Source organism: Centruroides sculpturatus, unplaced genomic scaffold (assembly GCF_000671375.1).
Source record: "Centruroides sculpturatus isolate CEXI.00-Female unplaced genomic scaffold, Cexi_2.0 scaffold282, whole genome shotgun sequence".
NCBI classification, from domain to species: domain Eukaryota; kingdom Metazoa; phylum Arthropoda; class Arachnida; order Scorpiones; family Buthidae; genus Centruroides; species Centruroides sculpturatus.
In genome coordinates, this window is record NW_019384528.1 from 237,526 (window position 1) to 251,728 (window position 14,203).

Here is a 14,203-nt window from a genome sequence, read left to right on the forward strand (position 1 = left end):
AGGAATAAAGTCTGAAATTATAAGAAGTTAAGGTTGCAATTTTGAACTGTTTTGAAAATCTCAAAAACTTTCTTAAAATGGAATACACCATGTTAACCAAAAGTAAACTATTATTAATCCAAAATTAATACTTATCATTATGGTGCTTATCTATACTGTTACATGAATATTTACAATACTTGAATATATTTGAAACAATTATATATTAGTTAATAAACTGTTGTTACCATAGTCATAATATAAGAATGGAATATTGAGGAACTTCACATTGATATTCATGATTAGGAGAATAAGAGCAAGGAATGTTTAATGTTTAAAAATTGATAATTTATGTAGTACCCGAAATTCTCTGTTAGTTAAAATTATTTTAATTACTTAGTTATTATTAAAAGAAATGTGATTATCTTACTTTCAGATCAAAATATATATTTGTTTTAAAAAATATTTTAATTATTTTAATCCTATGCCTGTTTATATTAAAATTGTTTTGTGAAATTTAAAAAAAAATACATAAGTGCATTCAGACTTCTAACATTACAAGAATAAGATAATTTAATGACTGGGTTTTTAATCTCTGAACTGATGATTTATTTTTTGATATCAAAATATTTTTTCTCGTTTAATAAAAAAATCTTTCTTTATTAATGTTTTATTGCTTTCTTAATTAATTTTACAATATTAAAGTTGATATTGACTTCTAGAAGAATATATTATATTTATGTCAAATATCTCCTAATTGTATGAAGTAAAAGATTTTAATTTATACTATAATATTTTAGTTATTAAATCTTAATAGATTTTACAATAAATAAAAATATTCTAATAAGCTTAGTAATGTAATATACAGTACAATCTACTTATCATAATCACTTCAAGATTAACCTGTATTGATATTAACCATTTGATAACATTAAATGGTGTAAGTAAATAAGTTTACAATTAATATAAATCTGGTTTTATAGGTTTTATACAAGATGATTGTAATTAAAGAGTACATATTTAAAATTCTATGTAGAAAGAATTGTTGGCAAATCTCAACTAAATTTGGCTGTCTCTCTCTAATGTGCATATTATGTACATTTTCTAATGAATTTTAGATATAAAAGGAGTCACAAAATGTTCTTCACAATTCTTTAACAGGTGAACAGTTATGGTGTTCAGTTTGCTTTTATATACATCTGCATATTAGCCTAAATGTACATGCCTTACTGCAACAACAGTTTTTCCACAAATGATTATCTAATCATTTCCAATGTCGTGAATGTCATAATCACCAGATCAGTTGTTTCTCCATTGAATTGTGTGGTGCAGCAAATGCAGTTGTTGGAACCTGGATATAGAGGGCACATAAAGCCATATCTTTGATGTAATAAAATTATTGCATTTTGTTTCATAAGTTTCAAAACTTGTTAGAAAATGTATGTAATATAGACATTAAGGGGATAGTAATGTCAAATTTTGCTCTAGTGGCTGAATTTTGAAATATTTTTTTCCTGAAAATTGAAATTGCATACTCAGCAGTATTTATACCAAATTTGGTTGAGATTTGCCTGATAATTTTTTCTACAGAGAGCTCTGAATGTTTACTCTTTAATTATGCTTATTCTGTATATTAACATTAAAAGCATATGTTAAAACAGTTTAATAAACTTTCAAGTTATATATTTTTTTTATCATAATGATTATTATTAACTGCTTAAAAATGCCTGTATACCTGAAGATAATGATAACTATAATTGAATCTTTGATTATAGTAAGCAAAATTTTATGCTTGTGATTTAATATATACATTTTAGGACATGCTAATTCTGATAACATTAAACAACTGATGATATTTTTGTGATTACAATAAGAGGATTCTACTGTAGTACCTGTCCTATTGAATATATAAAACGATCCAATAATGAAAACATTTGTTATTTTCATATTTGTGTTGACACACTTTATTATCATTCCAAAGTGCCAGTGTTGTTTTCTTTTGTATTAGTGGTGATGTCAGGAAGTCATAAACAAAATATAAAACTTCACTTTTCTAAATAAAATGTTGAAAATTTGAAAATAGCAACTAAAGCTGCTGTTAGAGTATATTACTTGTTCATATATTTATATAATGATATAGTAAAATAGAAGTAAGTTTAGAATAATAAATATAAGATTTGAAATTCAAATGTTGCTGTAAAGCTTTCTTTAGATTAATTTTCAGTTTCAACTTTAATATGTTGTCATTAACAAAACTGCATGTTATTTCAATTATAATTATTCTAAGAATATATACAAAAAAAACTTATTTTATTCAAATATGTAAAAATATATTTCTAAACATTATTTGAATACATTACATTTCTTTCTTAGATTCAAAACCCATAATAATTGAGTTTATTTGTAATAATTTTGTTGAAACTTTCTTCAATTAGAATTCTTGAGAAAATTACTTATTTATCAGTTATTATATAACTATTACAGATAATAGTAATGTAAGTTATATTATTATAAAGTTTATTAAAACATTTTTCAAGTACCTGTTACCTAAAATTTGTATAAACTCATAAAATTAGATTCTAGTTTTTGACAGATGCATTTTTAATAATTTTTCAGTCATATATGTTAATAAACATATATGACTGAAAAGATTTGTGTAGAAAAATTTTATGTAGTTGCTTATTTTATTTATATTCTTATTATATTATAAAAACAGAAATAATGATGATAATGGGCCAAAGAATTTTATTGCAGTTTTTATGTAAATTTCAAATACTGTAATCAGTATGTACAGTATAATGGCTTATTTTTGTTTAATGTAATTTTTTTTACCATCGTATTGTTTGATTAAGGAAGATTTTATTTTTCTGTATATATTGTTAAATAAAATAAAATCATATTATTTATTTTTGTTTTAATGCATTTTCATTATATTTAAAATTTTAAAGTAATTAATGCATTTTGATAAGCATAAATTGGTTATATAGTTAAACAAAATGAAAATAAAAATTAAACAAATTTTCAAAATTTTTATCTTCAAAATATCTTACCATTATATATTATTATTACAGCACTTAATTATTATTTTTTAGGATAAATTTCTTCATGTAAAATTATTTTGAAGCTCTCTGAATTTTGGTGAAAATTGGAATAATTTTGTGATGAGAACAAATTTGAACTTTTGTTTCAAATATGCTTATTATTTTTGTCATTTTGAATATGAAATTTATCATATGTGGAAGTTTTCATTAATATATATGATTTATTTAAACATTTATTTGATATATAAATTCTTAGCTTGAAATAGTGTAATTGTAATCTATATGATTTAGAAATGATATTAAAAAAGTATTGAAATTTACAATTGGAAATTCAAAATTCTTCAGAGGTAAAATTATGTAAAAGTAAAACTAATTTATTTATATTAAGATTTCTGTTTTTGTAGTTTTTTAATTTGTAGTTCAATTCTAGTAAATTCATGTTTTTTTCTTCTGTAAAAGAATACAATATTGTTTTTTATATTTATTTATTTCATTATTATATGTAAAATATTTTTATTTTTTCTTGAAAAATGTATTAAACATTGTTAAAATGCAAAGAAATTTTTGTTTTTGATATCAAAACTAAACTATATAATTCCTTGAATATTCAGATTATATTAGAAATTAAATATTTATGGGTGAATATAAAAATACACTTAAACTGATTAATTAACACAAATATAAGTATTTAATTTTCATATTGTTAAATTTACTTAAAGAACAGTATTCTGTAATTATGAATATTGATATTTATAACCACTCTCAAACCTTTAACAGCAAACTTTTTATTTAATTATTGAATGTGTTCAGTTGTCTAAGCAGCTATTTTTAGGATACACTGACTAGAACAGAACATAGAAAGAAATACATAATTTGAATTTAAATAAAAACTTTGCTGGTGTAGGTTTGAGAGTGATTATTGAAGTTAGAACCAGTTTATGTGACACAGTATTAAAATTTATTTCATCAAAAATTACGAATAATTTTGTATTGTATGATTTTATAATTTATATATGGATCTTTTAAATAGTAGATATTCTTATCATTAAAAGTGATTAAAAGTCAATACATGATAGAGGTTACAATTGAATTTATTTGTGACATATTCAAATATAAGATATGCCATCAACCTAATAATTAGTTAAATATTAAAGAAATAACCAGATTCTTTTTTATAGGTCTACTTTAATGGCCTAATAAAGAATTCACCCATTTGTTTAAGACCTATTCAAAACATGAAATTTTTTTATATCAGTTTCTACATGAATTATTACATAAATAATTTCAGGTTGTTTTTCTAACAAAAATTTTAAAAGAATTAGATTCTAGATATAATAAAAAATTTTCTTGCTATTAGAAAATAAAAGACTAACTTAATGGATGTTTTCTGATGCATGAAATCAAGAATTTAGATTTTTTTTTCCCCAGTCAGTTCAAATTGTATCATTAAATACAGCACTCAGCATTTAACTAATTCATATCACGTAAAAATTAAATTTTTTAAGGTATACATAAGTATAAAAAAAACCACATTTTACAAAACAGCTGCTATGCATACTGAAAATCATTTGAAATAGATGTTTTATAATATAACAGTTGTTTAAAAAATATTTATTAGTGAAAATTTTTCAATATTACTTAAATAGAATTGTAATTTAAGTCATAAATTTTGTTTACAATTTCTTATAATGTTTTTCCTCCAACAGAATCATAACTAAAAAAGCATTAATTTAACAAACTAACAATATCAATATTCTAAGTACTTTTGGCAAATTTTTCACCAGACATCTACAAAAGTATGGAAATATTGTCAAATTACAGTTAATTTCTTTTACTAATAACAAACATTTTTTTTATTTTTTATAATCTAAAGAGAGAATTAAGAACAGGAGTTGATTTTTAATTTTTCATAAATAAAATGATTAAATTACCAATTGTCTTCTCTGCGTCCAGGTAAATTCTTCTAGATTTATATATTTAAAACATAGATTTATATCATGGAATTTCATTCAAATAGTAATTTTCTTAAATGTTTCTTTTCTCATTTATGCTTTTCTATCGTACATGATTAAGTTCTAAAAAATTTAAGAATATATCATATATATAAATTTAAAATGAATATTGTATTCACCATTTATTCATATACAATTACTTGTATTCATCTTAAACAGTATGTTTTATTTATGCTATATTTTGACAAGCAATAAGAGATGCATTTAGAAAGTTATCATCTTTGATGTCCACTAGTGACTAAGTGCTAAAATTGTTGAATGTGATAGTTGGTTCTGGACTCACACTTGATCAGCAGGCTGGCTGTGGAGTTTTCTGGATTTTCTTTATATTTTTAACACTTAAATATGGATTAATCATGGAAATGTCCTCCTAGGAAGCACCACATTGGCAGATTACTTTCATGTTACATTGTCTTATTTCATCAAACAAAACCTATAAATAATTGTGAATTATTGATAGTAATGCACAATATATTAAATTACAGAATATTCTATGAAAAATTTACTACATTTTGATCCTACCTCATAAATTATCAATATTTCCTTTGGGATATACACCAACTTACGCTACCCCGACTTACGCAAACCCGAAGTTACACGATTTTCAAATCTCGTCGATTCATCTTTTGTTTGAGCGCCACGCAACTCTTGATTACTCACTCCCCCCCACACTATTGTTCAGCTTACATGTTCTGATGTGTCGCGCGGAATCAACATATAGCTACAATTTATTTTGTGTTATTTATTTCTGTGTTTGTTATATCTACAGAGACTTGAGAGACTCTGTGGTAATTTCTTGTAACTGTAAACGAATCAAAAGACGAGATAAGATTAACAAGAACATTTATTAGCTTACATACATCCGACTTGGATTTTACACAAATTGCGAAATTATACCCCGACTTATGCGAATTTAACTTACACGGTTATTGCTCGGTTCTACCTATGACCGAACAATAGGGTATTACTGTATAATGCTATGATTTTTATTAATTATTCTAATATTTGACNTATTTTATCATAAATATTTGGTTAATAAGATTTAAATTGATTTTATATAATGCCAAATTTTCATGCTAGGTTTTGACTGTCTAGCTTTTGAACATTGAAGTATTGATTTGTCAGGATTTTAAATTATATATTAGGAAGGAATAAAGTCTGAAATTATAAGAAGTTAAGGTTGCAATTTTGAACTGTTTTGAAAATCTCAAAAACTTTCTTAAAATGGAATACACCATGTTAACCAAAAGTAAACTATTATTAATCCAAAATTAATACTTATCATTATGGTGCTTATCTATACTGTTACATGAATATTTACAATACTTGAATATATTTGAAACAATTATATATTAGTTAATAAACTGTTGTTACCATAGTCATAATATAAGAATGGAATATTGAGGAACTTCACATTGATATTCATGATTAGGAGAATAAGAGCAAGGAATGTTTAATGTTTAAAAATTGATAATTTATGTAGTACCCGAAATTCTCTGTTAGTTAAAATTATTTTAATTACTTAGTTATTATTAAAAGAAATGTGATTATCTTACTTTCAGATCAAAATATATATTTGTTTTAAAAAATATTTTAATTATTTTAATCCTATGCCTGTTTATATTAAAATTGTTTTGTGAAATTTAAAAAAAAATACATAAGTGCATTCAGACTTCTAACATTACAAGAATAAGATAATTTAATGACTGGGTTTTTAATCTCTGAACTGATGATTTATTTTTTGATATCAAAATATTTTTTCTCGTTTAATAAAAAAATCTTTCTTTATTAATGTTTTATTGCTTTCTTAATTAATTTTACAATATTAAAGTTGATATTGACTTCTAGAAGAATATATTATATTTATGTCAAATATCTCCTAATTGTATGAAGTAAAAGATTTTAATTTATACTATAATATTTTAGTTATTAAATCTTAATAGATTTTACAATAAATAAAAATATTCTAATAAGCTTAGTAATGTAATATACAGTACAATCTACTTATCATAATCACTTCAAGATTAACCTGTATTGATATTAACCATTTGATAACATTAAATGGTGTAAGTAAATAAGTTTACAATTAATATAAATCTGGTTTTATAGGTTTTATACAAGATGATTGTAATTAAAGAGTACATATTTAAAATTCTATGTAGAAAGAATTGTTGGCAAATCTCAACTAAATTTGGCTGTCTCTCTCTAATGTGCATATTATGTACATTTTCTAATGAATTTTAGATATAAAAGGAGTCACAAAATGTTCTTCACAATTCTTTAACAGGTGAACAGTTATGGTGTTCAGTTTGCTTTTATATACATCTGCATATTAGCCTAAATGTACATGCCTTACTGCAACAACAGTTTTTCCACAAATGATTATCTAATCATTTCCAATGTCGTGAATGTCATAATCACCAGATCAGTTGTTTCTCCATTGAATTGTGTGGTGCAGCAAATGCAGTTGTTGGAACCTGGATATAGAGGGCACATAAAGCCATATCTTTGATGTAATAAAATTATTGCATTTTGTTTCATAAGTTTCAAAACTTGTTAGAAAATGTATGTAATNCATCATTTGATATTTTTTAATTCAAACAAACAGATATGGTTATCTCTTATTTGCCCATGAATTTTAGAATATTGAAATTTTCAACCTTGTTTTGTGTCTTGTCTGGTTTTCTTTAATGAGAACTGATTGTACAAGTTTTTTCTTATCCTAGTTTCCTGTGCTAGCTTTCCTATAAGCCAGGTGTCACTGTCATTGGTGATAGTGCTCTAAATGAACCTGAAAGACTGTCACTATGTTTTGTTTTTACAGATTAAATTAAAATCTACTATATAAAAAGATTAAATTTTTAAAGATCTTTTAGGCAAATACAAGCAAACGAAAATGTTAAATTTTATGAAAAAAATGTATAGAAGAATCAAGATGTTTGCTGATACTTCAGATTAAGGTCAATAGGAAAGCTCAGATGATATTTTGTCAGAAATAAAATGACCTTGTTTAATGGTGAAGAAATGGCAGTGAATAAAAAAATTAATATTAATGTGCAATATTTTTGATTGTGATTATTTGTTAATTATTGATTGCTTTAATAAACAAACATATTTCTCTTAATTACAAAAAAGAATAGTATACTTTTGCAAACTTTTGAAACCTAACACAGTGTTTTGTATAGTATGGATTCATGTAACTTGACACTTTTTCAGAGTCTAACTACAGTGTTGATACAGGAGATATCTGTAACTCAAAAAATCTATTTTAACATGAAAAAAATTCAGAAAGTTAATATATCTTTTCAAAATCTATACTTTGAAATAAAATATTAAGTAAATTTTATCACAAATATAAGTATTTAATTTTCATATTGTTAAATTTACTTAAAGAACAGTATTCTGTAATTATGAATATTGATATTTATAACCACTCTCAAACCTTTAACAGCAAACTTTTTATTTAATTATTGAATGTGTTCAGTTGTCTAAGCAGCTATTTTTAGGATACACTGACTAGAACAGAACATAGAAAGAAATACATAATTTGAATTTAAATAAAAACTTTGCTGGTGTAGGTTTGAGAGTGATTATTGAAGTTAGAACCAGTTTATGTGACACAGTATTAAAATTTATTTCATCAAAAATTACGAATAATTTTGTATTGTATGATTTTATAATTTATATATGGATCTTTTAAATAGTAGATATTCTTATCATTAAAAGTGATTAAAAGTCAATACATGATAGAGGTTACAATTGAATTTATTTGTGACATATTCAAATATAAGATATGCCATCAACCTAATAATTAGTTAAATATTAAAGAAATAACCAGATTCTTTTTTATAGGTCTACTTTAATGGCCTAATAAAGAATTCACCCATTTGTTTAAGACCTATTCAAAATATGAAATTTTTTTTATATCAGTTTCTACATGAATTATTACATAAATAATTTCAGGTTGTTTTTCTAACAAAAATTTTAAAAGAATTAGATTCTAGATATAATAAAAAATTTTCTTGCTATTAGAAAATAAAAGACTAACTTAATGGATGTTTTCTGATGCATGAAATCAAGAATTTAGATTTTTTTTTCCCCAGTCAGTTCAAATTGTATCATTAAATACAGCACTCAGCATTTAACTAATTCATATNGAATACGTCCTGTTTGGACAAAACAAATTTTGCTCGGTATACGACTTTTGTTCGGTATACGACTTAATTCAATTATACGTGCCATCTATGAACAAGTAGCACTATCGGTGTAGTAGACCAGACTAGACGTTCGTGGTCCACTGTTTATAACTTTGTTAAATTTCTTCTGATTTTAATTTGTAAGTAAAATTTTATTATTTTTATTAATCATGAATTGCAAAAAGGCAAATGAAAAGCAACAGAAAACTAAAACAAAAATTACTAGAATCACAATGGAACTGAAAAAAGAGATTGTTGAGAAATATAAAGGTGGCATACGTGTTCGAGATTTTAACTGTTGCATACAGTATTCCGAGAACAACAATATTGACAATCGTGAAAAGTAAAGACATTATTAAATCTGCTAATGTTGCGAAAGGGGTTAAATCAATTTCTAAACAGAGATCAAGAATATTAGATCATGTGAGAAAATGCTTTTGCTTTGGATAACTGAAAAACAGTGTGCTGGAGACAGCGTATCAGAAGCAATTATTTGCGAGAAAGCTAAAAAGATACATGCTGATCTCATGAAAAATCAAGCAGGAACTAGCCAGGAAAGCGAGGTGTTTAAAGCCAGCCATTTTTTTTTTCATGAGAACGGATGAATCATTTTTATATTACTTCTTATGGGAAAGGTTGGTTTGGTATACATCCTATTCGGTATAAGTCCAAATATCAGGAACGGATTAAGGTCGTATACCGAGGTTCCACTGTAATTTAAAACTAAATAATTTATAAAATGTGAATATCAGAATCTTTCTATTCTCTTATAATATATAAACAGATTTTGAAAGATTTAAAAGAAGTAGAAAAAAATGATTTTAAATAAGTGAGAGGAAAAATTTTCAGAAGCTGACATTTGAAACCATTAATATTTTCTAGATCAGAGGTTCCCACCTTATTTTTATTACAGAACCCTTTTCACCTTAATAAAAAATGTTGGAACCCAGACATTGAAACCATGCAGATATCAACAAATTATAGCATACTAGGTAGCCACTTTACACCAAAACTGAAAGTAAAACTATAAAACTTCAGTTATAAATAAAATCAAAATTAATTAATTCAAACTGTAATCAAATCAATTGAATAATAACAATCCACGAAACCTTTTTTTACAAGTGTTATGTCCGTAGTAAACTCCACAAACACTCGTTACGACAGTCAGGAGGAAACACAGTCAGTCACCACCTGAAGCAGACCTCAGTGGAGGTCGAAAGCATTTGTGGAGTTTACTATGGACATAACACTTGTAAAAAAAAGGTTTCGTGGATTGTTATTATTCAACACAGTGTTAAGTAGTTGGAAGTCGTTTTGTCAAATCAATTGAAAATTAAAACAATATTTTTAAAAGTTGTTTTGAAATTTTCAAATTTTAAATTAAATTTATTTTTGAATTTGTTATTTGTATGCAGTGGTGACAGAATATTTTGCTTTTTATATAGATTTAACAATTGTAGTTTTATTTATATGTTGGATTCTTTTTAAGGTTTTGATTTTTTTAATGACTTTATAGCTTTAGTTTATGTTTTACTGTTTTTATGGTTTCATTACCTTCTCAAACATTATATCATGATTTTGGTTCGTTCCATTACCGATAAATCAGTCCGTACTGTTTATAAAGTTATAAATAACTTTAGCATATCTATAGTCTCAGATGAGTACTTGTATGATGATACAAGGACTCGATCCAAGACTAGAACAATTACACCTTGCGTCCCAAATCCTGATTGGCACATTCATACATAACTAGACTCAATAAATTTTATTTTGGAAGCCTAGGGTTCTGCAGGAAGCTCCTGTTATAGATAATACTATCCAGTTTTAAATACAATGGAATTTAAGTTTTGTTTGGTTAAAATAATTAAGCAAGATTTTTATCAAAAATCATTTCTTCTGGTCCTCAATGTCCTTCTTTTCCTACCCAGTTTGCTATTTTTCCCTTAAGACTCAAAGGTGCTTTTATATATATATATATATAGTAGCTATATATTTGTAGTATATATATATATATAGGCTTTATATTATATATATGTAAAGCCTATATGTTCTTTTCTTCAAATTTCTATTTTCCTATTCATTCTATGAATTCAGTTCTTGTTTCCTATACAGAGTATTCTATTTTAATTAACATCCAAATATCTTGAAAAATATGCATCATACAAAAAAAATGTCCTGCATCAAGGAAGACACAAAATGGCACTATATTCGCTCATAATGGCATTACTACTGCTGAAATGAATGTCATATTTTCAAATGGAAACTTTCATTTTTTATTACATATTCAAATTATACAGAAAAATAAGATATATTTATTTGGAACATTTTGGTCAAGTGATGCACCTAGCAGAAGTTGAGTGGTATTTTTAATTCATCAGTTATGTGCTCACACACACATCTGACAGACCGTGGTTGTCTTGTTTGTGTCATTTTTTCTTCACTCTTCTTGTCAATTGCATGTATTATGACATTAGTGTAAACATTGTACACATCCCTCCTGCTCCTTTAATTTTAGTTATGGAATAGTTTAGAGGTTTTTGGAGAGTTTAGAGCAAGTTGAGTGATCAATGTACAACAGATGAATTCCTATAAAATCATGTTTAAGCATAGAGCTATTCACTTGCTGTAGAACAGATATTTTGATGTGACACCATGCATCTGGTATATTTCATACTTTTTCATACCAATGTGAAATCTCTCTGTTAAATTGTTGATTGTTTGGTAATTTTGGCTGTGATTTTTATTGGTCCACAGATCCTCTATACCTGATAATGGAGTTATAAATGAATACATTAAAAAAATATTTTTGTAATATTTTAATATATTATTTTTTAAATATTAAAAATTACATTAAAAATATAAATATAATACTGNATGATGAGATTTGCCAAGTGTCTGAATAAATACAATAAATAATTTGTGTTTGAATTAATAAAAATAATACATTTTCATATTTACACAGTGCTTCATAATGTCTACAATGTGGACATTGTGAAGCATTGTAAAAGTGAAAATAAAATGCTTTTCAAAAAAATATGTTTATTACTGTTTAAATGCATTAGCTTCAGTGGCTATGTTTTCAATATAGGGTGTGCATTACATTCACAAACTAACATATTTCAGTTTTGATTTTTGAAAATCTGGTACACATTAGATTTGATGGTGCATTACAATCAAGAAAATACAATATATTTTATGATACTTTTTTAATCTGTAATTGCTTCGCATACATGTCACCAACTAAACCTGTTCATTATGATTCTGTAAGAAATCTCTTGATTGTCTGATTGTATTAGAAAATTGACCAATGGAAGATTTCACTAAATCTCCACATAACATATACCATAGTGTAGAGACTTGTCACATGTGCTCTGAATGGTGATTTATAGTGATTTATGGTAAGATTAAAGATAAGCCCTCAAACCTTTCTTAGAATAGTGGTTCCTTATATGGACTGCTGACGTGGTGCTCATTTAAATGGACTACTTTACTATCCAGTGCTTTGTTAACAGGAATCCTGCTGATCCCTTACCCAATGCTCTATTAAATGGATTCAACTGTATGTATATATAAAAAGATTTGTGAAATTGAATGACTTGGAATTCAGAAACAGATTTTTTTTTTTTTGTCATAATATACAGGGTGCTTCAAAAAAATGTATACACACTTTGAACTATTGTAGTTTTCCCGCTCTACAAGGCTAATGTTATATTTCTTCGCCAGGTGGCAGCATAATCGTCCCTCTATGTTATATTATCAGTTGGAATTTGTAATATCAACATGGGGGACGTACGTTTGAGTTTTGAAGAACGTAAGCAGGTTATTAAGTGGTACTGGAAGTTTGAAAATGTAAATGAAGTTCAAAGACAGTGGAGAAGGGAGTATGATACAGAACCACCTTCAAGATTAACAATTACACGCATACGAGACAAATTCGAAGTTCATGGAACAGTGTGTGATGTGCATAAAGGTCATTCAGGTCGGCCTCGAACAGCTACAAGTGATGAGTCATCAACGGCAGTCTTGGAACTGTTTCAACGCTCTCCTAACAAATCTTCAAGGCAAGGGGCATGTGAAAGTGATGTAAGTGCTAGCAGCGTGCTACGCATTCTGAAGAGAGGCAAGTATCGTGTTTACATTCCAAGGCTGGTGCAACAGCTAAATGACGACGATCCAGATCGAAGGTTGCAATTTTGTGAATGGATTCAGGAGATGGTGATACGTAAACCGGGATTTATGGGTAGCATCATTTGGTCGGATGAAGCCCAATTCAAACTTAATGGAACTGTCAATAGGCACAATTGTGTTTACTGGTGTGAAGAAAATCCTCACATTACAATTGAAAAAGCTGTAAATTTGCCTGGTGTAAATGTGTGGTGCGGTTTGTCTTCAAGGGGACTCATTGGACCTTTTCGATTTGAAGGCACTGTAACTGGTATTAATTACCTAACAATGCTTGCTGATTCCATATTTCCTGCCATTCGTGCATTATACGATAATGATGATTTTTATTTTCAACAAGATGGTGCTCCGCCGCACTATCACAGGGACGTACGAGCTTACCTGGATCAAAATTTGCCGGGCCAGTGGATAGGACGCAGGGGGCCAATCGAGTTTCCACCACGCTCTCCAGACCTTACACCACTGGATTTCTTCTTGTGGGGCACAGTAAAAGATGAGGTGTACAAACGTAAACCACGTAACCTAGACATTCTTTGGAATGAGATTCAAGCAGTGTGTAGAGAAATCTCATTGGACGTTTTGATACGATGTACAGAATCTGTGGTGACTCGTACTCAGAATTGTATTGATGCTGCAGGTCACCAATTTGAACAGTATTAACATTTGTTATTTATGTTTCATTTACATTGGACTTTCAGCTTTCTATTTTCCTGAAATTTAACTTTGTAGAACGGTAAATAAATTTTCTATGGAAGTTCAAAGTGTGTATACATTTTTTTGAAGCACCCTGTAT

General features: G+C 26.7%; 2 protein-coding genes across 3 annotated transcripts in view; both read left to right on the forward strand.

Annotated features, from left to right (window-relative positions):
• LOC111622930 overlaps nucleotides 1-14,203 on the forward strand; it is a 98,535-nt gene that overhangs the window by 57,917 nt on the left and 26,415 nt on the right. The gene's annotated exons all lie outside the window — the stretch shown is intronic.
• LOC111622931 lies at nucleotides 12,865-14,196 on the forward strand. The gene has a single exon (XM_023365399.1). The coding sequence runs from the start codon at nucleotides 13,009-13,011 to the stop codon at nucleotides 14,068-14,070; it is 1,062 nt and encodes a 353-aa protein (XP_023221167.1). The 5' UTR covers nucleotides 12,865-13,008; the 3' UTR covers nucleotides 14,071-14,196.